We start from the raw sequence: 27908 nt of genomic DNA, 5'->3' as shown, positions 1-27908 counted from the left end.
TAACATCACAAGTAGAAGAAATCATAAAGAAAAAGGCTAATGTAAATTATTATTAAACAAAGATAATTTTTCTGTTTTATGTAGCAATCTGTAACATTACAGATATGTTGTACTTTCAGATTTGTGGCTAGGGCAGTAAGATCAGAATATCGTAGTCTACCCATCTGACTTCATTTTAAAGAGTACAAGTTTCCTTTTTGATTTGGCAATGGGCTTTTCCTGTAATGGTTAGATTATTGAATATTGGGAACAAAATAATGTTCTATTCTGCCTAACTTCCACTTTTTCAAGACAAACCAGAAATTTGGATTTTCTTTTTGTGAAATCTCCCCAATTTTTAATTATTTGCAACTAATTTTTAAAAACACAGTGTAAGTCAAACATAATATGCCTGCAGGCCAAATCCAGCTCATAGGTGGGGCCACCAGTTAACAACCTCCAGGTTAAAGAATCATAGCAGGTCTGGCTGACTTCTCTCTCTCTCCCTGTGTTTTTAGGTAGTTCTTCCCTCCAAGCAGGGGATATCACAAGTCCTTCTATGATATATCCAACTCACAGATTCAGAGGGAGGTTAATGACCTCCCACCGTCCGTCACCAAATGCCACTAAACAGCTCTCTTTTTAAATGTTTCTACCATGTTGACATATTGATTACTAGTTTGAGATGAAAAATAAATTCATCTTTAAATTTAGAATTGCTCTTGAGAAGTTTTCTTATATCTACAAAAGTATGATATTAATATTTATAGAGCACCCATGGTGTGTCAGGCACATTAAGCATTTCCACACTTTGGTATTTCATTAAAGCTCACTTACCCTAAAGTATACTATATAATAAAGAGGGAATATGCAAATTGATCATCACTCCACCACAAAGAGGGCAGCACCCACAGCGGAGGCCAAATTCCCGTAAGAAGTCTTAACGAGCAATCAGCAGGGACCTGAGGCTGCGCCGCCCCCCCCCGCCCCCCTGGGACTTGACAGGGGACCTCAGGCCGCACCCCCTGCCCCCCTGGGACTTGACAGGGGACCTCAGGCCGCACCCCCCGCCTCGACACCAAGCCAGGGGACATGAGGCCGCACCGCCGGCCCAGGGCGAGGGGAGCAGCCTGAGGTCCCCCGGCCCAGCACTGGGGCAGGGGGGCACACCTTGAGGTCCACCGTCAAGGGGACCCCGCACAGGGGGCGGGGGGGCACCGCCTGAGGTCCCCTGTCGAGCAGACGCTCAACACAGGAGCTGTCCCCTGGTGGTCAGTGTGCTCCCACAGCCACCCGACCCCAGTGCCTCCCCACAGCCAGCCAGCCCCCATCAGTCCTGATTGCTGGCCAGGCCGAGGGACCACACCCATGCACAAATTCATGCACTGAGCCTCTAGTGTTTAACAAACTCCTTTCACAGACAACCTGCGATAGAGTTAATAAAGTTCTCGGTGTTTGTTTCTCAGCATTTGGAATCAAACAGAAATGGTTAGCCTCTTCTTCTTTTTTTTTTAAACAAAAACAATTCAACATCATTTATTGTCATCTGGTAGTAACTTAAGGGTACTGTAATAAGCCAATATGAATAAATGGGTAGGACATATTCTCCCAACAAAGGACACCATAAAACATTAACTGTATTGCTTCTCAGTAATTCCTCACTTAACATTTAAGTCATTTCTAGGTGGAGACACTTTGGAGCAGAGTAATATTATCTCCTTTCAGCATGATCCGACCTAGTTGTTTTCTTGACTTTGTTTTAGAATGAATCTCTTCTGCATCATCTAATACGAGGTTCATATACTCATCAAAACCAATGATACAGCCTTCTATCCGCATATTCACTTGCTCATAAAGCCACACCTGAATCTGAGATCTATTTTGCAAGTATCTGAAGATGAGGTTGATGGGCTGCACCATCACCTTCTGCACCTTCTGGCCCTGGCCACGGTACGCCATGGTGGAAGCTAACAAAGACGGCACTAGCCTCTTCTTTTAACAGGTACCATCAATCAAGAATAAGTACAACTGGGTAATCCTCACCCTGCAGATCCACAGGGAAGAGCCCTGATCTGAAGTTTGCAGATCTGGATCCAAACACTGCTCCACCATGAATTTAGCAACTGAGCAAGTACCCTCAGTTCTCTAAACTCCTGTACCCACGTCTGTAAAATAAAGATGACAGACCTTTAAAAAAAAAAAAAAGAATAATTATAACCATCTTAAGTCACAGTAACAAAAATGCAAAGTAAAGGTGTTGAAAAAATAGCTACAACCTTAATTTCAACTCTTAAATTCATTAGTTTCATAGATCTTCCAAACATTGGAATAGTCATAGTTGTTTGTAAGACAACTAATATTGAAGTCAGCTCTGCTTTTGGGTTAATATGTTTTTTCCTCTAAAAAGTTTTACAAAAACCAAACCTTTTTTATAAAGCGGACTAAAAAAAAAATAGATCACGGCTGCTGCCACACACGTTACTTAGCATGCAAGGCGCTGGGGTAAGCCAACAACACAATGAGCCCACTTAGATTCCCTCCTCACAAAGGGCTGACAGTTTCTAAGAATGGAAGCAGATCTTAGAGAAATGTTCATATAAATTGTAATTTAATTACAATCATGATAAGTATTACAAAGGAAATTTAAATGAGGTATAGATAATGCCTCCATGGAGGTGTGTAAGTTTAAGTAAAAAGACATTATTGTGCAAAATCTCAATATACTCTAAGACAGAAAAACAAACTGTGTTCCAGTGAAGAGGCTCCCTAAAAATATTCAGTCTGAAGGCTTACAGTAACCCTTATAAATACCTAATCCTATTTGTAGTTTATATATTCTAGCATAAGTTTCTGTTTAAGTCAATTTTGATGTGTTGGTTTTTCCCCCTCACATGAGAGTATTTTTCCACTGCTTTTCAGAGTGGAAGGGAGGGAAGCAGGGGGAGGCGGGGCCGGGGGGCACATGGAAGTGAGAGAGACACATCAAGTGGTTGACTCCCACAAGCACCCTTGACTGGAAATCAAACCTGACTCTTCGGTGCAAGGGACGACGCTATAACCACTTAGCAACACTGGCCAGGGCAATTTTGATATTTTAAAAATTATTCATTTCCCTATAAGACACACACATCCTATATCAGTGATGGCGAACCTATGACACGTGTGTCAGCACTGACACGCGTAGCCATTTATGATGACACGCGGCCGCTGAGGTGGCCGCATGCCGAGGATGAAACATTTGCTGCTCCTGAGGATGAAACATTTGCGAAATAATGTTTTTACCTCAAAGTGACACACTACCTGAGTTATGCTCAGTTTTTTGGCGAAGTTTGACACACCAAGCTCAAAAGGTTGCCCATTACTGTCCTATATAATAAAAGCCTAAAATGCAAATCGACCTAACAGCAGGACGACCGGTCGCGATAACGCATGCTGACGACCAGGGGCAGACACTCAACACAGGAGCTGTATACCCTGGTGGTCAATGCACTCCCACAGGTGGAGCACTGCTCAGCCAAAAGCTGGGCTCACGGCTGGCAAGCACAGCGGAGGTGGCAGGAGCCTCTCCCGCCTCCACGGCAGCACTAAAGAGCAGCGAGCCAAGCAATAAGGAGCAGCGAGCAGTAAGGAGCAAGGGGTCCCGGACTGTGAGAGGGATGTGGACATCCCCTGAGAGCTCCTGGACTGCACAAAGGCACAAGTCGGGCTGAGGGACCCCCTCCCCAGTGCACAAATGTCGTGCACCAGGCCTCTAATCTATATCTATATATCTATATACCTATCTATACCTATATACCTATATAGGTATCTATATACCTATCTATATACACACATATATATGTATATAAAGAGGTAATATGCAAATTGTCCAGGATGCTGTAACATCACAACCTCTCAGGAGGAGGCTGCACATGCCAAGTGGGTGGGAGGGGACTGCATGTGCGGTGAGGCAAGCCACGGATGGTGCAGGCCCGGAGAGAAGAGGGCCTGGCAGCCACCGAGGCTGTGGGGAGGCCCAGAGAGAACAGGGCCTGCCAGCCGCTGCAGCTGCAGGAAGGCCTGGAGAGAAGAGGGCCTGCCAGCGGCGCACCAGCAGCCCCGCCTCTGCACGTGAGCTGCAGAGGAAACACCTTCTCTAACCGCTCGTCGGCTAAGTTCTCAGCACGCCACTCGCAGTGTTCTTGGTAACTTGGGTAACAGGAATCCAAGAAGGTGATCTAGGGATTTTCCACCTGGGGGAAAAAACTAAGGTCCGCTGCTGGAGGGGCTAAGAAATGTCGTATCCTGCTCTAGCCGGGTTTGGCTCAGTGGATAGAGCTTCGGCCTGCCGACCGCAGGGTCCGAGTTAGATTCTGATCAAGGGCATGTACCTAGGTTGCAGGCTCCTCCCTGGCCGGGGCTCAGGTCAGGGCTCATGCAAGAGGCAACCAATCAAAGTGTCCCTCTCACATTTATGTTTCTCTCTGTCTTTCCCTCTCTCTTCCACGCTCTCTCAAAATGAATGGAAAAATATCCTCAGGTGAGGATAAAAAAAGAAAGAAAGAAATGTCATATCCTATGAAAGAGACATCTTGAAAATGCCTAAAGAAAGCTTGTCATTTTTTCGTGGTGAAGGGACTAGACTCTGTGTTGATGAAAACACCTTGGCGGCTGTGGCGGCCAGCAGTGGCAGCAGCAACAGGGTGATGGGGGCGGCACCTTCCCCTGATCAGCCCGGTTGCCTCCCACAGAGGCAAATTGTCCGGGACACCATCACAGTAACAGTAACGACCGAAGAGCAGGCTGCATGGGGTGACAAGGCCAGGAGGAGGGTTAGTGAGGGACGACCAAAGGACTGAACAGCAGGCTGAACAGTGGGGCGACCAGGCCAGTAGGGGGGGCAGTTGGGGGCGACCAGGCTGACAGGGGGGCAGTTCGGGGCTACCAGGCCAGCGGGGGGAGGGGGAGGAGCAGTTGGGGACGACCAGGCCGACGGCGGGGGGGGGGTGGGGGGAGCAGTTAGGGGCAATCAGACAGACAGGCGAGCAGTTAGGAGCTAGCAGTACCAGATTGTGAGAGGGATGTCCAACTGCCGGTTTAGGCCTGATTGCCAGGATCGGGCCTAAACCGGCAGTCAGACATCCCCCAAGGGGTCCCGATAGGAGAGGGTGCAGGCTGGGCTGAGGGAACGCCCCCCTCCCGTGTACAAATTTCATGCACCAGGACTCTAGTAAATAATAAAAAGTAAAGTATTTTAAAAAGTAAAACCCTTAACAGGACTTAAGTCTAAGGCTCAATGAACACTTAAAATAATTAAAGCACATTATATATTTATTTTAAAAAGCAGACAAGGCCAATAACATCAAATAATGTAGAAAATGGTTAAAATGATACTTTTATTGATAACATGCAAAAGATATATTGATTTTTCAAGTATGGAAACTCTGATAAATGTGTAAATTACTTGGTTTTTGCAAAGACATAAAAATAACATAGGTTAGGAAACTACAAAAGCAAAGCAGTAAAACAGGTCATAGTTTTCTAGTAAAAAGTTGGCACCATAAGGAACAGACACCAAAATTGTCAAAATATGCTTAAGAAAATGTGTCAAAAATGTATCTCAAATCTCACTAAGCAATTAATGATTTTCATGTGAAAATAATAAATAGCAAACATAGTGTTCAAATCAACAAAAGGTTCAGTAAAAAACATATCTTGAGACTTATCTCCATTTTCCCATTTCTTTGAGGTTTATCTATATGTAATTTTTGAATATATAAATCTATTCACTTAATGATTTAAATAACAGCATCCTACTAGGGAGAATAACATGCTCTATTCCCCCCAGTCACTTTCAAACAACTTTCCCTGCTTCATGCAGTCACAGATTTTTTAACAATATAGAGAACCACACCTCAATTTTTTTGGAACAAGGTCCATATTTAGACACATGGAAGTTTAAAAGAACTAAAGCCTATGATGGTACCTGACAATGACATGTTATTTTAAAAAATGAAAAATTCACAAATCCCAGGCTCCGCTTCTCTTGCCCCTTCCCAAAACCACCTTTAAGAGAAAGAATAAACCAAACAAGGTATGAGTCATCTAATCACCCCATATTTATTCAGAATCTAATTGTGTTTGAGGCACGCAGCATGTGTGATAGCAGCCTAAGAGGAAAGGATGTGACTGGCACTCCAGCACAGTATAACTGACCTCCACTCTCCCCAGTTATAGGCTAAAACCTACCTGCCAGGTTATTTTAAAGATACACGATATTGGCACAGTACTTAGCATATCAGAGATAAACGAACGGTAGCTAATGTAAATATTTTAAATCCAATCAGAAATAGAGAATACTTGGGAAGAAAAATAATAGTACAAAGTGGCATTATAAGCCCTACAGAAGCACAGAAAAGGAAGAAATAACCAAGAGCCCAGATGAAAGTAAAGAGGCTTCCTGGAGAAAGTAAGCCTTAGATTGTACCTACCAAGAAGATCTAGACAAGAAGGGGGGAGGCAGGGATTAACAGAAGCACAGACAAGCCTAGAGAATTAGGACCACAACACTATCATATTATTGAGCCAAAATCCACTATTCTATTATTGAGCAAAAATATGTAATCATGAGCTAAAGAGAATAAAACCTGTATGAACAGGACAAAACAGAACATCAAGTCCCAATGTCCAACCACAAATTTTTATAAGCTGTAGCTTTTCTTTTTGGAAAAAGTATGTTGGAACAAATAGTCTGTTTAGAAAATATGACACCTTCTCCCAAAATACTAAAAAGATTGATACAAATGTGACCCTATTTCTATGATATAATCTGATTACTAATTATAGTGGCTTTCTCCAGAAAATATTATACAAATTGATGAACAGTAATACAAATGAGGAAATCATTAATACTTTTTAATGGACTGATAATGTTTAAAAGAGGTATAAATTTACAAATAATGCTTAAGCTTCTTAAACCCTCATTCAAATTTTAATAACCAAAAATTTTTAAAGGCTTATATTCGAACTACATCTGAACTGGGGAAAAAATAACATAAAATGATCAAATTAACACTAAGAATGTGGCACTGGGATTTTTATGAGTGTTTATGTGAAAAACCTTTTTAAGATCCTCTTTTATCTAAGAACAGCAAGGAAACAGAACAAAAGAAATATTCTTACTGCTATGGAGACTTTTCATCATCAAGTTTCTGAAACATACAAACAGTCCAACTCATGTCATTTTATGCCAAGAAAGTTATTTTTTCTCAAAATAAAATTTAAAAAGCTTTCTAAATTTGATTCATGGTATTAATTTGAGTTAAATTTATGTTTAAGTGCAATATTAAAATGTAACTTTTTATAAATACTTAAGTTAAAATAGTTCTCTTTGGGCCCTCTCGGGGAAAATGCCTGTTTCTTGCTCCGTAAGCAGGGCAGCATGAAGACACTGGAGAATGCAGACTCTGGCCTCTCCAGCTAGGCTCCAAGCCTGAAGGGCAGGGTAGGCTCTGCAACAAAGAATGTGTAACCTGATCACTTTCCTTCTCTCTCCTCCATGCCAACAGTAAGAAAGCAATTTAACCTCTCAAAATGGCATTTTCGTACTGCCTAAAGTCACTATGCTAATCCACAACAGGCCCAACTCCAAGTCTTGCCACTTGACCACTACAACAGTCCATACATTTACCAAAATTTTATCAAAACAAAATGAACAGTTTAATGTTTATGTAACAGACTGAAGCCAACCGTGGTTAGCAGAATAATGCTCACCTCAAAGGCACCCATGCTCTAACCCCTGGAACAGGGGACTATGTTACCTTGCCTGGCAAAAGGTGTGGAGAGCGGCTACAGCATTTGGACAGGATCAAGCCTCGGATCGATGAGAGGACACGGTCCTCTTGTGGCAAAGCCACATACAAGTTCCAGCTTCGGGGGCAAAGCCCTCCTAGCATAATTATAGCCAAAGGGTATGGTTGTATGTAAGCTTGACCTTATAGTCTGACCTTGTAGTCCTATAGGTAGCTGAGGGATGTGGGCTGCGGGAGGTACAGCAAGTGCTGCCAAAACAAAGCTTGCTAGAGTTCAGAGAATTGCAACAACAGGAAAGAAGTAGATTTGAAACTCGAAAGAACATTGTAAACATCTTGACCATTCCCTTGTTTTGCTTTGTGTGATCTGACTACAAAATAAAGCTTTGGCTTACAGGATGTGTGTCACTGTGTCCTCATCCAGGCACAGTGATCCACCTGGCCCCAACTATTTTCTATTGTCTGTTTTCTTTAATCTTTCACCACCCTTCCTCAGGTTCAACATTGGCCCTGCTGGACGCAGTTCAAAAAGAGACTTTGCAGATGTAATTAAGGTTACAAGTCTTTCAATGGGAAGACTATCCTGTTGGGCTGAATCTAATCACATGACATATTAAAAGCAGAGAACCGCTCCTAGCTGTGGTTAGAAAGAGAAAAAAATGACAAAGGGTCAGAAAGATGAGACCTTGTTGGCTCTGAAGATAAGGAGGAGGGAGGCGATGAGCCAAGGATTCTGGTTGGCCTCTAGAATCCAGAAAAAGCAAAGAATCAAATTCTCCTCTAGAGCCTCCAGAATAGGAATGCAGTTCCGTTGATACCTGATGATACCTGTGTTGGACTTCTCACCTACTGATGTGTAAGGTAATAAAGTTTGTGCTGTTCAAACCACAAACTTAGCATCAATAGGAAACTACTACACCAACCATACATATAATTGACTACTCTAGACTGAATGTTTGTGTCTCTCCAAAAGTCATGTTAAATCCTGACACCCAAGATGATGATTTGGAGGTGGAGCTTCTGGGAGGAGCCCGTATGAATGGGACTGGAGCCTTTATTAAAGAGGCAGGAGAACGCCCTTGCTCCTTCTGCCCTGTGAGAACACAGTGAACAGACACCATCTGTGAACCAGGAAGCAGGCACTCACCACACACCTATCTGTCAGCATCCTGATCGTGGGCTTTTCAGATTCCAGGCTGTGAGAAGTAAACTTCTGTTATTTATAAGCCACCTAGTTTATGGTATTTTGTAATAGAAGCCTGAATGAACTAAGAGAATTGACTATTCTATATTTTAAATTAATTGAAAACTGTCTTACAAAACAAACAACAACCTGTCAGTGAGCAAATGTATAATCAGAAATCCTTGCTCTAGCTGGTGTGGCGCAGTGGCTAGAGCATAAGCCCACAGACCAAAGGGTCTGGGGTTCAATTCTGGTAGAGGGCAAGTACCTCAGTTGCAGGCTTAACTCCCAGCCCTGGTCGGGGTGCATGCAAGAGGGAAACAATCAATATGTCTCTCTCACATCAATGTTTCTCTTTCTGTGTCTCTCCTTCTCCCTTCCACTCTCTCTAAAAATCAACAGAAAAAATATCCTCTGCCGGCCCAGTCACCCCTAACTGCCCTCCCTGCTTGCCTGATCGCCCACAACTGTCCTCCCCTGCAGGTCTGGGTCCCCCACAACTGCCCTTCCTTGCTGGCCTGGTATCCCCCAACTGCCCTCCTCTGCCAGCCTGGTCACCCCCAACTGCTCTCCTCTGCTGGCCTGGTCACCCCTAAATGCCCTCCTCTGAAGGCCATCTTGTGGCAGCCATCTTGTGTCCACATGAGGGCAGCCATCTTGTGTGTTGGAGTGACAGTCAATTTGCATATTACTCTTTTATTAGATAGGATTTTAGATAGGATTAGATAGGATACATATTTCTTTATATAGCTAGTGTTCTTTATGTATTCTGGTTATCATATTATTGAGCAAAGGACTCTCCCTTTGCTTACCAGGCATATGATTTGCAAATGTTTTCACTCATTTTGTGGCTTATCATTTCACTCTCTGATAGCGTTTTTTGATGTACATAAGTTTTTAATCATGAAGTCAAGCTTATCTATTTTTTCCTTTGATTACTTGTACTTCTGATGTCATATCTAAGAAACCCAAGAACTTACATCTGTTTTCTTCTAAGAGTTTCATAGTTTTAGCTCCTACATTTAGCTCTTTGATATGTTTTGAGTTAACCTTTATACAGTATACTAGAGGCCCGGTGCACGAAATTCATGCACGGGGGGGGGGGGGTGGTGGTGTCCATAAGCCCAGCCTGCACCCTATCCAATCTGGGACCCCTCGAGGGATGTCCGACTGCCCATTTAGGCAGTCGGACATCCCTCTGACAATCCAGGACTGCTGGCTCCCAACTGCTCACCTGCCTGCCTTCCTGATTGCCCCTAACCACTTCTGCCTGCCAGCCTGATCACTCCCCTGCCAGCCTGATTGATGTCTAACTGCTCCCCTGCCAGCCTGTTTACCCCCAACTTCCCTCCTCTGCCAGCCTGGTCACCCCTAATTGCCCTCCCCTTCAGGCTTGATCGCCCCCAACTGCCCTCCCTTGCAGGTATGGTCCCTCCCAACTGCCCTCCCCTGCTGGCCATCTTGTGGTGGCCATCTTGTGTCCACATGAGGGCAGGATCTTTGACCACATGGGGGCAGCCATCTTGTGTGTTGGAGTGATGGTCAATCTGCATATTACTCTTTTATTAGATAGGATAGAGGCCTGGTGCATGGGTGGGGACCAGCTGGTTTGCCCTGAAGGGTGTCCAGGATCAGGGTGGGGGATCCCTTGGGGCGTGGGGCGGCCTGGGCAAGGGGCCTGTGGTGGTTTGCAGGCCAGCCATGCCCCCCTGTGACCCAAGCGGAGGCCCTGGTATCTGGGATATATTTATCCTCTACAATTTAAACTTTGTAGCCTAGAGCGGAGCCAAACCTTCTGCTCGCTCTGTGGCGGCAGCCATTTCTGTTGGGGTTTATTCACGTTCTATAATTGAAACTTTGTAGCCCGGAGTAGAGGCCTAGGCTGGCCAGGGCAGGTGGAAAGCTTGGCTTCCTCCTTCGCCGGGGGGGCAACCCAAGCCTGCTCTCTCCAGCTCCATGGCTGCCACCATTTTTGTTAGGATTTATCTTCTATAATTGAAACTTTGTAGCCTTAAGTGGAGGCCTGGCCGGCCAAGGTGTGCGGAAAGCTTGGCTTCCTCTATCACCGGGGAAACCCAAGCCTCCCTCCTGCTCTCTCCATGGCCACAACCATCTTGGTTGGATTAATTTGCATAATCACCCCTGATTGGCTGGTGGGCGTGGCTTGTGGGTGTAGCAGAGTGATGGTTAATTTGCATATTACTCTTTTATTAGATAGGATGATATGAGGTAGGGTCCTACTTCATTCTTTTGTAATTGATATCTAATTGTCCCAGCATCACTGTCTTGGTGTCTTGGAATTGTCTTACTATCCTTTTTTATCCTTTTTTCACAGGGCAAATACATCATGGAAAGAACAGGGACGGGGGAAGAATTATACCATCCATTCTTTTGTAAAATGGAAAAGGACAATAGTGGAAAGGAATGTGGGAAAGAAGAACTACTTGAAAGACTGGTTCACAGGAAAATCAATTTTAGGAAAGAGCACATATGGAAGTTTAAGGTCTAGAAATTGATTCATTTAAAACTATCCATGTACCTGTGTACCTCTAGGAGTCTGTCTCTCCACTCTAGGCCCAAGACTAATAATGTTTGAATACTGCTCTAGACCAGCGGTCGCCAACCTTTCAGACCTCACGGAACACCGATTGGTGACCACTGCTCTAGACTACTGCCACCTAAACTCTGGGGGGAGGGAGTATCACTTGTAAACAACTTTTTTATATTTCAACTAATGGCCCGATGCATGAATGAAGATTCGTGCAAGAATGGGCCTTCATCCCCCTGGCTGCTGGCACTGCCTGTGCTCTGGCCGGAGCAGCCTTTCCCCTCTGGCCCAGAGGCCCCGAGCAGCCAGGGATGGTACAGAATGCCTGCGTCGTCGCGATGGCGACAACACAAGCATCCCGCCCCACCCCTGGCCGTTCGGCGCCTGTGTATGCAAATTAACCCACCATCTTTGTTGGGTTAATTTGCATACTCACTCCTGATTGGCTGGTGGGCGTCACGAAGGTACAGTCAATTAGCATGTTACTCTTTTGTTAGGTAGATTGTCTGAATAATAAAATGAGATGGGCTTAGGATGAAGCTCGTGATAAGAGGAAGCCTACAGGTTTTTCACCCCACACCACTCAACCAAATAGAAAAGTTCATTTCCATTCCCCATTTTATATGAAACACATTTGACTCAATGTATGCATTAATGGAATGAAAAATTTGAAAAATTTTATTTCATTAGTGCAAAAGTAACAACCAAAAAAAGCACTAGGAAATTTTGCTGTGATTCCACTAGTTTACTCATGCCTAGGATCCTTTAAACAAACCCTAGGTAGACTAGGGATATAGTATACCATCACTAAACGGAAAACAAGATCAAACCCTCAGGCCCATGGTATACCACTTCCCTTTCCCCTAAAATGCATCTGTAGTCAAATCCTTTTCCCCTGAGATTGATCCATTTACGATACTGTGCTATTTACTTTGTCACATAACTCTGCCAGTTTAAGAGATGTGTAGTGTAACCTTGGGATTATTTCACTTCCCCATGCCTTTAATTGGGATTAAACATAGACAGTATTTTTACTTGCAATGATTAAATATTTCTACCCATGTAAACTAACTGTTCATTGCCTTTTACTTCAAACATTTTATCAACTCACCCTAATGCTTTGGCAGGGCCAGACCAAATGATTTCTCAGGCCTTATATGGCCCGTAGGCTGGACGTTCCCCACCCCTTGGTCTAAACGATCACCACCTAGGTCAGACTGGGAAACTAAATGGACTAGGAACTATTGCTAAGCAACACTAAGAAGCTCATCTGACCTTAGTGGTCACTAACTAGAAGACAGACCAATGAACAAAATTAATTTCCAGCTACTGTCACCAGCAAAGGTGCAAGTGTATTATCAAAGAACCCAAACAAGAAGCAAACATAGACAGAAGTGAAAGGAGAAATAGACGGTAAGACAATAATCAGAGGAGATTTCAATATCCCACTTTCAATAATGGATAAACAACCATACAGGAAACTGATAAGACAACAGAGGATATGAGCAACATATGGACCAAGTGGACCTAACAGACATATACAGGAAACTCCACCCACTAGCAGCAGAATACACATTCTCTCAAGCATACAGGGAACATTCTCTAGGACAGGTCATGTGTTAGACCACACAAAACAAGTTTTGACAAAGCTAAGAATACAGAAATCATTCCAAGTATCTTTTCTAATCACAATAGAATGACTCTAGAAGTCAATATTAGAAAAACTGAAAAATTCACAAATATGTGGAAATTAAATAACACACTCTGGAACAACTTAAAGTTCAAGGGGAAAAAAATCACCAGGGAAATTAGAAAATATCTTGAGACAAATGAAGGCAAATACACAATATACCAAAATGTATGGGGTATGGCAAAAGCAGTTTTAAGAGGGATGAGAGAGAGAGAGACCCCAAATCAACAATCTACTTTTACAATTCAAAGAACTAGAAAGCCCAGTGGCTCAGTGGTTGAGCAGCAACATATGAATCAGGAGGTCACAGTTCGATTCTCAGTCAGGGCACATGCCCGTGTTGCAGGCTCAATCCTCAGCATGGGGTATGCAGGATGTTTATATCTCTCTCTCCCTCCCTTCCTCTCTGCAATAAATAAAAGTAAATTTTAAACTAAATTCAAAGTAATAAGGAAGAAACTAATAGAGATGACAGCAAAAAAAAAAAAAATAGAGAATCCTACCTAATAAAAGAGTAAAATGCAAATTGACCGCACCTTCGCTACGTCCAAGCCACGCCCACCAGCCAATCAGGGTGACTATGCAAATTAACCCAACCAAGATGGCAGTTATTTGCATACATACCTGGGTCCAGGGAACCTCCTTGGCACCCAGGTCACTCCCAGCTGGCCATCAGGCAGAGGCTTTAGGCTTGGGAAAGAGCCGAGCCTGCCATCAGAGGGGCGGGGGTCCCCTTCCCAAGCCTAAACCTGGGGTGGAGGCTTAGGCTAAGGAAGGGGCCAAGCCTATGATCAGAGGTGCCGGAGGAGGGGGGGGGGGACCCCTTCCCAAGCATAAACCCTGGGGCAGAGGCTTTAGGCTTGGGGAGGTGCTGGGGGGAAACCCCTTCCCAAGCCTAAAGCCTGGGGTGGAGGCTTTAGGTTTAAGAAGGGGCAGAGCCTGAGATCAGAGGTGGGGGGGGACCCCTTCCCAAGCCTAAACCTGGGGAGGAGGCTTTTGGCTTGGGAAGGGGCTGAGCTTGGAATCAGAGGGAAGGGGGAAAAAAATCAATGGAAACATATCCTCAGGTCAGGATAAAAAGAAAAATAAAGAAATGTCATATCCTATGAAAGACACATCTTGAAAATGCTTAAAGAAAGTTGTCATTTTTTTCATGGTGAAGGGACTGGGGTCTGTGTTGATGAAAATACCTGGGCGGCTGCGGTGACTGGCAGTGGCTGCAGCAGAGGGGTGATGGGGCGGGCTCCTTCCCCTGATCAGCCCAGTTGCCTCAAGCAAAGGGAAGCCCGACTGCGGTTTAGGTCCGCTCCCAATGGGGAGTGGGCTTAAGCCATCCATAGGACATCCCCTGATGGCTTCCAGTATGTGACAGGGGGCAGGCTGGGCTGAGGGACCCCTCCCCAGTGCACGAATTTCATACACCGGGCCCCTAGTCTATATATATAAAAGACTAAGCGACCATCTGACTGTCCGACTGTTTGGTAGGTATGACACGCAATGACCACCAGGGGGCAGACACTCAATGCAGGAGCTGCCGAGCTGTGGTGAAATGGCAGTGGCAGTTCTTGGGTGACGCACCCCAGAACCAGAGAGGAAGGTGCCAGATTCCTCACGGGGCCGTGCGATTCCACCTTCGGCCGTGGGGTTCCACACCCTGTACAACAGCAACTTTGCAGAGTTACCTCTCGCACTCCGGGACCCTTCGGGAGATGTCGGACTGCTGGTTTTGGCCTGATCCCCACAGGCCAGGCCAAGAGAACCCACCTGCCTGCTGGAGGGACCCCGCTCCCTGGGAAGATGCCCTTCCAGCTGCAGCGCCACCCTAGGGGCAGCTGGACAGGGAGGGACTGCGGGAGGTTGGCTCCAGGGCGTGTCCAGCCCATCTCGTCGAGTCCTGCCCCATCAGCCAACTTCTAATTAATTTCCTGTCTATGTGCACAAATCCGTGCACTGGGCCACTAGTAGAATAGGAAAAAAGTGAATAAAACTAAGATTTGTTATTTGAAAAGACCAACAAAACTGACAAACCATTAGCTAGACTAAGAGAACACTCAAAGAACTAAAATCTGAAATGAAAGAGGAGATACTACAACTGATGTCACAGAAATGAAAATGACTTAAGAGAATATATATGATATATATATATATATATCTCCTACATAATAAAATGGTAATACGTAAATTACCATCACTCCGCTACGCCCACAATTAGGCCAGCAGAAGGCGCAGGGGGCGGGACTCAGGGTGGCCAGGGTAGCTGATTGGGCCAGCAGGACGCTGAGCTCGCGGTGCCACTGGCGCCGGGAGCTCAGCGTCTGTGCCATGGCTGCGCCGGAGGCTTTCGGAAGGCCTGGTGCACCGGCGGACAGCCGGCCAGCTCCCCCGCGATAAAAAGCCAAAGCGGGGGAGCTGGCTGGCTGTCTGCTCCGGCACAAGGCCTTTCGAAAGCCTCCTCCGCGCAGGAGGCTTTCGGAAGGCCTGGTGCACCGGCGGACAGCCAGCCCGCTGGTGCACCAGGTGCATGATTAAATCATGCACTGGGCCTCTAGTGCATGTATGTATGTATGTATGTGTGTATATATATATATATGTCAACCATTTAGAAACATAAACCTACCAAGATTAAATAATAAAACATGCTCAAAGTCACTTATTATCCGAGAGATGCAAATCAAAACAACAATGAGGTACCATCTCACACCTGTCAGAATGGCTATCATCAACAAATCAACAAACGACAAGTGTTGGCGAGGATGTGGAGAAAAAGGAACCCTCGTGCACTGCTGGTGGGAATGCAGACTGGTGCAGCCACTGTGGAGAACAGTATGGAGTTTCCTCAAAAAACTGAAAATGGAACTCCCATTTGACCCAGTAATCCCACTCCTGGGAATATATCCGAAGAAACTAGAAACACCAATCAGAAAGGATATATGCACCCCTATGTTCATAGCAGCACAATTTACAATAGCTAAGATTTGGAAACAGCCTAGGTGCCCGTCAGCAGATGACTGGATCAGAAAACTGTGGTACATCTACACAATGGAATACTATGCTGCCATAAAAAAGAAGGAATTCTCATCATTTGCAGCAACCTGGATGGAATTGGAGAATATTATACTAAGTGAAATAAGCCAGTCAATGATAGAAAAATACCACATGATCTCACTCATTTATGGATAATAAAGAACATTATAAACTGATGAACAAAAAGATAGATACAGAGACAGTAAAGCAACAAACAGACTTTCAAATTACAGGGGGAAAGTTAGGGAGAGGTGGGGGAAGATAAGAAATCAAACGAAGGACTTGTATGCATGCATATAAGCATAAACAATGGACGCAAAACTTCTGGGGGGTGAGGGCAAGTGTGGGTGTGGGGTGGGGGGGTAATGGTAAGATATGTACACATATAATACCTCAATAAAAAATTAAAAAAATAAAATAAAAAAATAAAATAAAATTGGAAAAAAATGGTTAAGAAAAAAAAAAAAAAAACCTGAAAAACTTATAACTAGTTAGGAGACTTAACCAAAAATCTCCCAACAATAAAAAGGCCAGAACCAGATGGTTTTAAGTGGAGAATTTTACTAAACATTTAAAGAAGAATTAATGTGAATCCTTCTGAAAGTCTTCAAAAAAAAAACTGAAGAGGAGAGAGTACTTCTCAACTCATTTTATGAATTCAGCATTACTCTGATAACAAAGCCAGACAAAGATATCATTGGAAAAGAAAATTATAGACCAATATCCCTGATAAATATAGATGCAAAAATATTCAAAATACTATCAAACTGAATTAAACAGCACATTTAAGGTATTACACACCATGACCCAACTAGGTTTATCCCTGGGATGCAAGTGAAGTTCAACATAAGAAAATCAGTAAATATAATACAGCACATTAACACAATGAAGAACAAAAACATATGGTCATCTCAATTGGTGTAGAAAAAGCTTCTGACAAATTTCAACAACCTTTCATGTAAAAACACTCAACAAACTACTAGCAGAAGGAAATGTACTTCAGCATAATAAAGGTCATATATGAAAACATAACATCATACTCAATGTTGAAAACTCTAAGATCAGGAACAAGACAAAGATGACTGCTCTCACCACTTCTATTCAACACAGCACTGGAAGCCCTAGACAGAACAATTAGGCAAGAAAAAGAAAAGTCATTCAAATCAGTAAAATTATCTCTGTTCATAATGACATGATATTATATGTGGGAAATCCTAAACAATCCATAAAAAACACCTGTTAGGACTTATAAACAAATTCAGCAAAGTCACAAGATAGAAAATCTACATGTAAAAATTTGTTGTGTTTCTATATAGTAACAATGAACAATCTATATATATATATATATATAAAGAGGTAATATGCTAATTGGTCCTAATGGTGTCCCAGTCACGACCGGTCAACAGGCAGGAGCTGGTGGGTGGAGACAGGGGCGGGGACTTCCACCCCCAGCGCAGGCGCCCACAGGCCTGGCCAGCGCTAACTCGAGGTGGAGGCCGCTCCCGACGGAGGCACGCACAAGCAGGAGCTCCTGGGTGGGGACAGGGGCGGGGACTTGCGCCACCAGGACATGAGGCTGCTGCCAGGCCCAGAGTGGGGTGTTAGGTCGGGGGCAGGGCCTTGGCGGAGAGCTCTCGGCACTCCTGCGCCAGGCTCTGAAGGCGCGGAGAGGAAAGAAGAGCACATAGTCCGTTAGGGAGTTTAGGCCAGGAGGGGAGAGCAGTTAGGGCCATCAGGCCGGCAGGGGAGCAGCTAGGGGCATCAGGCAGGCAGGCAGGTGAGAACTTAGGAGCCAGTGGTTCTGGATTGCGAGAGGGATCTCAGATTGGAGAGGGTGTAGGCCAGGCTGAGGGACCCACCACCCCGTGCATGCATTTCATGCACCGGGCCACTAGTCTGAAAAGGATATGAAAAATAAGCCCATTTACAATAGTATCAAAAAGAATACAACACTGGACTTCTGGTCAAGATGGCGGAATAGGTGAACATCGTGCTTTGCTCTTCCCACAACTTTATTACAACTAACTTATACAACAACCACCCTTCAGAATCACCTGAAGACTAGCTGAACAAAACTCCTATGAATAAGAATACAAAGAAGCAGCCATGTCAAGACTGGTAGGAGGAGCAGAGAGGCACCCTGAAAAGCAGGGGTCCCAGTCCCACACCAGGCTCCTTAACCCAGAGCACCAGTGCTGGGAAGAAGAGTCCCCACGTCATCTGGCTGTGAATATCAGCAGGGATCCCATGAGGGAGGACTGCTATAGACTTAGGCATCCTCTTACAAGGCCTGCCCACAGACTTACTGACAGACTCACTAGCTCTGAGCTCCAGCACTGGGGCAGCAGCTTCAGGGTGTGGGCTGGAGAGGTAGCTTTGGCCACAGCAGAAAAGTAGGCAGGTGCATTATTCCTTTGTTGAGTCCCACCCCCACCATCCCAGCTGGCAGGCATAGATAGGTGCCATATCTGAGTCAAAATCAACTTGGCTAACACTGCTCAGCCTATTCTGGTGATGCCTTGGGACCCCAAACCACACCCCCCCACACCAGCCCAAACATCATTCAGTAGTTGTTTCTTACAAGTTGACAGCCTTGGCCCATACTGTGGACTTTCCTAAAATCTCTCCAAGGTCCACACACCCAAATAAGCAGCAGCTGGCCTCAGTGTACCCTGTATCTCTTGCTAAGCACCCCTGGCACAAGAGGCAGCTGCCCTCTTTGGCAGCAGTAGCTTCTCCCAGGCGTCTCCAAATCCAGTGCAGACAGCTACCAACAGCAGATCACTTTTAGCTCTAATGAGGTGGCTGGGATGGCACAGGCAGCACTGACATGGGCCTACATTGGAGACCATTCCAAGAGGCCCCAGAACCATGACAGCAAGCTTCAAACCATAACAGAGCATCACCCAATTAGCTCCAAAAACCACACCTCCAAAGGGTAGACCCACCAGGCACCAAAGCCCCACTGAAGTGAATCCCACTCCATGGGATCTTCCTCAACACAATTGGTGGTCCACTCCAGTCACCGTCAATTCGCAGTCAGCCAGCCTAAGGGCCAGTTCCACCTACTGATGTGCCAACAATAATCAAAGCTTAACTACACCAGAAGGGCCCACACAGCCCACACAAGGGACACCCCTGAAGCATCTGGCTCAGGTAACCAAGGAGTCTGCACCACTAGGTCCCACTGGATACCTACTGCATTATGCCAGTCTACCAGGACTGTAGCACCTCTACCTAATACACAGAAACAAACACAGAGAGGCAGCCAAAAATAGGAAACAAAGAAACATACCCCAAATGAAAGAACAAAGCAAAACTCCAGAAAAGATCTAAATAAAATGAAGGCATGCAATTTACCAGATGTTTATAAGGATGCTTAATGACTTGGGAGAAGAACAGGTGTGAGAACTTATACAAAGAGATAGAAACCATAAAAGAACCATTCAGAAATGAATAATACAATAACCAAAATGAAGAATACATTAGAAGTAATCAATAGCAGATTAGACGAAGCCGAGGACTGAGTCAGCAATTTGGAAGACAGGTAGCAGAAAACACCCAATTGGAACAACGAAAAGAAAAGAAAAATCCAAAAAATTACAATAGTTAAGGGGCCTCTGAGACAATATCAAGCATAGCAACATTTGCACTATTGGGGTACCAGAAGGAGAAGCCAGAGACTAAGGAACTGGAAACATATGTGACGAAATAATAATAGAAAACTTCCCTAACCTGGTAAAGGAAATAGACATACATACAGTCCTAAAAGCACAGAGAGCTCCAAACAAGGTGAACCTAAAAACACCAAGACCCATCATAATTAAAAGGCGAAAGGTTAAAGACAAAGACAAAATCTTAAAAGCAGTAGGAGAAAAGCAGTTAGTTGCCTAACAAGGGAGCTCTCGTAAGACTTTCAGTTGTTTCTCAACAGAAACTTTTCAGGCCAGAAGGGACTGGCAAGAAATATTCAAAGTGATGAAAAGTAAGGACCTACAGCCAAGATTACTCTACCCAGCAAAGCTGTTATTTAGAATCAAAGGACAGATAAAGTGCTTGCCAGACAAAAAAAAAAAAAAAAAAGCCAAAGGAGTTCATCACCACCAAACTAGTATTTATAAGAAACTAGAGGCCCAGTGCACGAAATTCGTGCACGGAGGGGGGTTGTCCCTCAGCCCAGCCTGTACCCTCTCCAATCTGGGACCCCTCGAGGGATGTCATACTGCCCACCGGGATCGGGCCTAAAGGGGCAGTCGGACATCCCTTGAGGGGTTCCACATTGGAGAGGGTACAGGCTGGGCCGAGGGACAACCCCCCCTCCATGCACGAATTTCGTGCACCGGGCCTCTAGTCAATAAAATAATAACTATGTATGGTGTCAGGTTAGTACTACACTTATTGGGGAGTCACTTCACAATCTACATAAATGACTAATAATTACGCTGTACACCTGAAAATATATAATACTAGAGGCCTGGTGCATGGATTCGTGCACATTGAAAGTAAATTAATTAGAGGGTGGCCGGCAGGGCAGGACTGGGCGCGACGGGCCAGACACACCCTGGAGCCAACATCCTGCGGTCCCTCCCTGGCCAGCCGCACTTGGGGTAGAGCCAGGGCTCAAAGGCCATCTGCAGAGTGAGCGGGGTCCCTCCAGCAGGTGGGGTCTCTCAGCCTGGCCTGTGGGGATTGGGGCCGAACCAGCAGTCCTGACATCCCCTGAGGGGTCCTGGAGTGAAAGAGGGCACTCTGCATAGTTGCTGTCTCTCAGCAATTCCTGTGCTGAGTGTCTGCCCCCTGGTGGTCAGTGCGAGTCATACCTACCAACCAGTCGGCCAGCCGTTTATTTAGCCTTTTATAGATAAACTACAAGCCCGGTGCACGAAATTCGTGCACAGCGGGGGGTTGTCCCTCAGCCCAGCCTGTACCCTCTCCAATCTGGGACTCCTGGAAGGATGTCCGACGGCCCGTTTAGGCCCGATCCTTGTGGGATCGGGCCTAAACGGGCCGTCGGACATCCCTCTCACAATCCAGGACTGCTGGCTCCCAACTGCTTGCCTGCCTGCCTTCCTGATTGCCCCTAACCGCTTCTCCTTGCCAGCCTGATCACCCCCTAACCACTCTGCTGCCAGCCTGGTTGATGCTTAACTGCTCCCCTGCCAGCCTGTTTGCCCCCAACTTCCCTCCTCTGCCAGCCTGGTCACCCCTAACTGCCCTCTCCTGCAGGGTTGATCACCTCCAACTGCCCTCCCTTGCAAGCCTGGTCCCTCTCAACTGCCCTCCCTTGCAGGCCTGGTCCCTCACAACTGCCCTCCCTTGCAGGCCGGGTGCCTCCCAACTGCCCTCTCCTGCTGGCCATCTTGTAGTGGCCATCTTGTATCCACATGGGGGCAGGATCTTTGACCACATGGGGGCAGCTATATTGTGTGTTGCAGTGATGATCAATCTGTATATTACTCTTTTTATTAGATAGGATAGAGGCCTGGTGCACGGGTGGGGGCCAGCTGGTTTGCCCTGAAGGGTGTCACAGATAAGGGTGGGGGTTCCCTTGGGGTGTGGGGCGGCCTGAGCGAGGGGCCTGTGGTGGTTTGCAGGCCGACCACGCCCCCTGGCAACCCAAGGGGAGGCCCTGGTATCTGGAATTTATTTTCCTTCTACAATTGAAACTTTGTAGCCTGGAGCGGAGCCAAGCCTGGGGCTCCCTCCGAGGCCGGCAGCCATTTCTGTTGGGGTTATAATTGAAACTTTGTTGCCTTAAGCGGGTGGGCCCGGCCAGCGTGTGCGGAAAGCTTTGCTTCCCCTGTTGCCGCCGGCAACCCTGGCCTGCTCTCTCAAGCTCCATTCTGCCGCCATTTGTTTGAATTTGTTTACCTTCTACAATTGAAACTTTGTAGCTTGAGTGGAGGCTTAGGCCTGGCAAGGGCAGGCAGAAAGCTTGGCTTCCTCTGTTACCTAGGAAACCTTGCTCTCTGTGGCTGTAGCCATCTTGGTTTGGGTTAATTTGCATACTCGCTCTGATTGGATGGTGGGTGTGGCTTGTGGGTGTGTCAGGTGTATGGTCAATTTGCATATTTGTCTATTATTAGATAGGATGGGAGATGGCAACGTAACCACGAAATGACGTAACCCAAGGACTGCCTGTACTTAAAGTTGTAACATTTCCTCTAGGTATAGAATGAACTGTATCTCAAATTTTAACATGACATATTTCCATTATTATTGAATCAAAATAATTTCTAATTGCTTTGTAACTTATTTGATCCATGGATTATTTAGGAGTGCACTGTTAATTTAAAAGATTTTCTCACCTTCTGTTATTGATTTCTAACTTAATTCCATTATGATCAGAGAATACTGTGAATGACTTCAATCCTTTGGTATTTGTTGAGGCTTACTTTATGACCCAGCAAATGGATCATATTCTGTCCTTACTGGGTATGTTATTCTATACTAGAGGCCCAGTGCACAATTCATGCACGGGTGGGGTCCCTCTGGGTGGCCTGCAGGGATCAGGCCAAACCCACAGTCCAACGCTGCCTGCAGCTCCTACCTACGGCTCTCTCTCATCCTGGCCCCACTGTGTCTGCCACAGGCTTGTGCCCAATCAGTCCCGATCGATCGAGGGAGACTCACGCTGCCGCAGCAGCCCTCACCAACCACGAGCCCTATGTCTGGCACCCTCCCAAGGGGAGTGGCCTGCAGGATCGGGCTGAAACTGGCTCTCTGACATCCCCCAAAGGGTCCCAGATTGCAAGAGGGCGCAGGCCAGGATGAGGGACCCCACCAGTGCACAATCAGGCCGGGGAGAGACTGCAGGAGGGCTCCAGGGCATGTCTGGCCCATCTCACTCAGTCCCGATTGGCCCAACCCCAGCAGCAAGCTAACCTACCGGTTGGAGCATCTGCCCCCTGGTGGTCAGTGCACATCACAGCAAGTGATTGAGCAGCCTTAGCATATCATTAGCATATTACGCTTTGATTGGTTCAGTTGTTCTGCCATTCGGTCTATTTGCATATTACCCTTTTATTGTATAGGATAATTTTTTTTGTTGGGGTTTTTTAGGTTAAGTTTTTCATTGTTGGTTTCATTTTCTATATCCTTACTCATTTTTTGTCTGCAGTGTAATTATAGTCCCTGATTAAAAATTTTAACTAACTTACACAGTGCTTACTATGCAACAGATATGATTATAAACAGAAATGAGATTTAAACCCAAGCAGAGTCCATGCTTTTACCCACTACATATATATATATATGTATTAGATATATAGAGATAGATATAGATAGAGATAGAGCTATATAGATATACTAGAGGCCCAGTGCAAGAAATTCGTGCATGGGGTGTGGGGGTCCCTCAGCCCAGCCTGCACCCTCTCCAATCTGGGATCCCTCTCACAATCCAGGACTGCTGGATTGCCTACCTTCCTGATTGCCTTCCTGCCTTCCTGATTGCCCCTAACCGCTTCCACCTGCCAGGCTGATCACCCCCTAACCACTCCGCTGCCAGCCTGATTGATGCCTAACTGCTCCCCTGCCAGCCTGTTTGCCCCCAACTTCCCTCCTCTGCTGGCCTGGTCACCCCTAACTTCCCTCCCCTGCTGGGTTGATCGCCTCTAACTGCTCTCCCTTGCAGGCCTGGTCCCTCTCAGCTGCCCTCCCTTGCAGGCCTAGTGCCTCCCAACTGCCCTCCCCTGCTGGCCATCTTGTGGTGGCCACCTTGTGTCCACATGGGGGCAGGATCTTTGACCACTTGGGGGCAGCCATCTTGTGTGTTGGAGTGATGGTCAATTTGCATATTACTCTTTTATTAAGATAGAATAGAGGCCTGGTGCATGGGTGGGGGCCAGCTGGTTTGCCCTGAAGGGTGTCCCGGATCAGGGTGGGGGTTCCCTTGGGGTGTGGGGTGGCCTGAGCGAGGGGCCTGTGGTGTTTGCAGGCCAGCCATGCCCCCTGGTGACCCAAGAGGAGGCCCTGGTATCTGGAATTATTTACCTTCTACAATTGAAACTTTGTAGCCTGGAGCAGAGCCAAGCCTCCTGCTCGCTCCGTGGCCAGCAGCCATTTCTTTTGGGGTTAATTCACCTTCTATAATTGAAACTTTGTAGCCTTAAGGAGAGGCCTGGGCCAGCCAGGGTGTGCGGAAAGCTTTGCTTCTTCCATTGCCCAGGGAAACCCTTGCCTCCTGCTCTTTCCAGCTCCGTAGCTGCCGCCATTTCTGTTTGGATTTGTTTACCTTCCAAGCTTGGCTTCCTCTGTTGCCTGGGAAACCCAAGCCTCCCGCTCTCTGTGGCTGTAGCCATCTTGGTTGGATTTGTATATTTGCTCCTGATTGGCTTGTGGGCGTGGCTTGTGGGTGTAGTGGAGTTAGGGTCAATTTGCATATTACTCTTTTATTAGGTAGGATAGATATATATACATATAGATATATACATATAGATCCTAGAATAAAATATTTTACCTCAAGTAGATAAACGTTTTATTAAAACAGTGCCCCCCCTTAAAAAAGCTTAAGAGCAATTTTTTATCAGAAATGCTTAAGATGTGAATTTTCAAAGAACACAAATATTGCATCCTTAGGGAAAACTGTGCAAAAAAATATAAATAAAAAAGAAGACTAAAAGAGAAAAAACCACAAATAAAAGAAAAAAGAAGATGAGAAAGAATCATACTAACATTAACACTGGTTATTATGAGATTTGGAGATGTCTTTCCTGCTGTTCTACTTTCCCACGTTTTCTAAATGACGACTAGATAGCACCTTTTTCGTAAGGAAAAACAAAAGAGTGTTCTATAATCACTGACTGAATGAACAGTGCTCTGTCTTAATTTTCAACTTGAGATAAAAAATGCTAGCAAGACAATGAGAATCACAGGGGAAAATGGACATAAAAGTGCTTTGTAAAGCAGAGTTGTACAGTACAAATGTTAGTAATTACAAAGCATTCTAGGACTAAATAAAATAAAAACGCTTTTAAGCTCTTTCCCTTTTAAATTTCAAATGCTTTAAAATGCCTGGTCATTTTAAAACTTAAATATTTTGTTTAAACAAATTCAGAAGACTTGATATTTGAAGGGCAAAGATTAAAGTGCCACAGACCCCTGAATACTGACAAAAAGAAAAGCAACAACAAATGGTAACATCACACTCTTTCAGTATCACTGAAAATCCCGAATCTGTAATTTAGTAAAATGTTGATTCAGTGATAAAAATAGAAAATCTAAATTTAACCTCCAAAAGTGATGTTCTTTTCAGTAAACAATTTTATAACTCCTAAGAAAAGGAATAACTTATTTAAAGATGAATTGCACATACTGTATTACTGAAAATGAACACATCGTAGTGGTAAGAATTTATGCTCAGTCTACTTAGGGTTTCTCTTCCTTTCAGTTTCCCCTGCCATTTCTGTGACAGACCCTGTGAAGACAGATGCACAGCTGCCTAGCAGATGGATAGTTTCAGTGTTTAGATTCCATTCTTTCTAGCTTCATTCTGCTAGAGCAGTGGTCGGCAAACTCATTAGTCAACAGAGCCAAATATCAACAGTACAATGATTGAAATTTCTTTTGAGAGCCAAATTTTTTAAACTTAAACTTCTTCTAACCCCACTTCTTCAAAATAGACTCGCCCAAGCCGTGGTATTTTGTGGAAGAGCCACACTCAAGGGGCCAAAGAGCGGCATGTGGCTCGCGAGCCACAGTTTGCCGACCACGGTGCTAGAGGATTTGGCTTTTCTGTTTCCATTCGGTTTCTGACCTCCCTCAGTTTAGGTTCTCCCTCCCCACATCTTATTCTATTTCTGTCCATTATACATCTTAGCTTTATTTAAAGCCTAAAAAATGCAAAGATGAAAATGGGAGGGAGGCTATACAGGAAAAAAAGATGACCACATAATTAAAACAAGACAGCCAAATTCCAACAACTTTCAATTTCTATTCACCTATTTTTATTTTTTCATTTATAACAAGAATTACTAACAAACTCCACTCATTTGGCCACAGACCCTTGTGGTGTTGGCAAAAAACTTGCTCCTCATGTAGCACATTGCCTACACGGTGAGTTCCATTTAAGGAACTCCCCTCCTGCCTCCTTAATTCCAAGTTTCTGGTATTTTAGGTTCACACATCCGTGTTTAATGTACAAACAGAATGTCAGCTTTACTCGCCTAATTTCCTCAAATTCTTAAGTTATGGTAGAAACATTAAGTACTAAGATATTTTTAACTTACATTGTGTATACCAAAATGTTTACATATGTTATCTTTGAGTACTACAAATATGAGGGATTTTTCATTTTTTCTTGGGGCTTTTCTGTTTTAAATTTGTTCAGTGAGCATAACTTTTATAACCAGGAGGCAAAAAAGGCTTTTGTTTTGAAGAGAAATCTAAACCTATAAGGAGATTATTTTTAATATCTACATGACATAATGAATTATGTTTGAATGACTTTATGGGACAACATAAGCAATTTAATAATATTCTAAAAGACAATCTCAGCATCACTGACAAGTAAAATTGGTTTTATTTCTTAACATGTTTGGCTCCAAAAACTGTCCCATAGATGGGTTTATTTCCTTTCATTTTCAATTGATACAGCAATCTACACTAATAAAAGAGAAATATGTAAATTGACCATCACTTCACAACGCCCACCAGCCAATCAGGAGTATGCAAATTAGCGGGACAAAGATGGTGGCAGCAACAGAGCCAGCCAGAGCGAGCGGGAGGCTTGGGTCGCCTCTGGCAACAGAGGAAGCCAAGCTTCCCACCCACCTGGGCTGGCCACCAAAGGAGGGGCATGTAGGCAGCAGCCACGGAGCCGGCCTGAGCACGCGGGAGGCTTGGGTCGCTAGCATCCAGGCCAGCTGCCAAGGAAGGGCCTGCAAATGGCGCTCAGCCCCTCACCCAGGCTGGCCACACCACCATCGGGGTGAGGGTCCCTGCTGGGGGTCGTGACCAGCCTGCAAACAGCCATTAGCCCCTCACCCAGGCACCCCAGTGGGGACCCCCACCCTGAAGCGGGTGTGGCCAGCCTGAAAATGACCCTCAGCTCCTTACCCAGGCTGGCCAGGCAACCCAGCAGGGACCCCCACCATGAAGGGGAAGTGGCCAGCCTGAAAACAGCCCTCAGCCCCTTACCCAGGCTGGCCAGGCACCCCAGTGGGGACCCCCACCCTGAAGGGGGTGTGGCCAACCTGAAAACGACCCTCAGCCCCTTACCCAGGCTAGCCAGGCAACCCAGAAGGGACCCCCACCATGAAGGGGGAGTGGCCAGCCTGAAAACAGCCCTCAGCCCCTCACCCAGGCTGCCCATGCCCCCACCTCATTGGGGCGTGGCTGGCCTGCAAACTACCCCAGCCCCTCGCCCAGGCCAGCACCGTCCCCAGTGGGGACCCCCACACCAATAGGGGCATGGCCAGCCTGCAAACCACCACAGGCCCCTCACCCAGGCTGCCCCGCCCCCCAAGGGAACCCCCACCCTGATCCGGAACACCCTTCAGGGCAAGCCAGCCAGCCCCTACCCATGCACCAGGCCTCCATCTATACTAATGAAAGGGTAATATGCTAATTAGACTGGGAGACCGTCCAGGAGACCTTCTGGATGTTCTTCTGGACAAAGCCATGGTGGTGGGGCCAAGGTAGAAGCGGTTAGGGGCCAAGAGGGGAGGGCAGTTGTGGGTGATCAGGCCAGCAGGG

General features: G+C 45.7%; 2 protein-coding genes across 3 annotated transcripts in view; both read right to left on the bottom strand.

Annotated features, from left to right (window-relative positions):
- BMPR1A (bone morphogenetic protein receptor type 1A) overlaps positions 1–27908 on the bottom strand; it is a 182797-nt gene that overhangs the window by 130862 nt on the left and 24027 nt on the right. The gene's annotated exons all lie outside the window — the stretch shown is intronic.
- Positions 250–2411, bottom strand: LOC307112843 (small nuclear ribonucleoprotein E-like). Its single transcript, XM_079793915.1, has 2 exons — positions 1032–2411; positions 250–989 (listed from the first exon to the last, which is right to left on the bottom strand). Exon 1 carries the CDS (start codon positions 1936–1938, stop codon positions 1660–1662), a length of 279 nt encoding a protein of 92 aa, XP_079650041.1. The 5' UTR covers positions 1939–2411; the 3' UTR covers positions 250–989; positions 1032–1659.

Source organism: Cnephaeus nilssonii (genome assembly GCF_951640355.1).
Source record: "Cnephaeus nilssonii genome assembly, chromosome: 16".
In the NCBI taxonomy this organism is placed as follows: domain Eukaryota; kingdom Metazoa; phylum Chordata; class Mammalia; order Chiroptera; family Vespertilionidae; genus Cnephaeus; species Cnephaeus nilssonii.
The sequence above is the reverse complement of the archived record's forward strand: the minus strand, read 5'-3'. Positions and strand labels throughout refer to the sequence as shown.

Bases quoted from the DNA above. Each gene is read 5' to 3' on its own strand.
- LOC307112843 (XM_079793915.1), bottom strand. From the start codon at position 1,938: ATGGCGTACCGTGGCCAGGGCCAGAAGGTGCAGAAGGTGATGGTGCAG.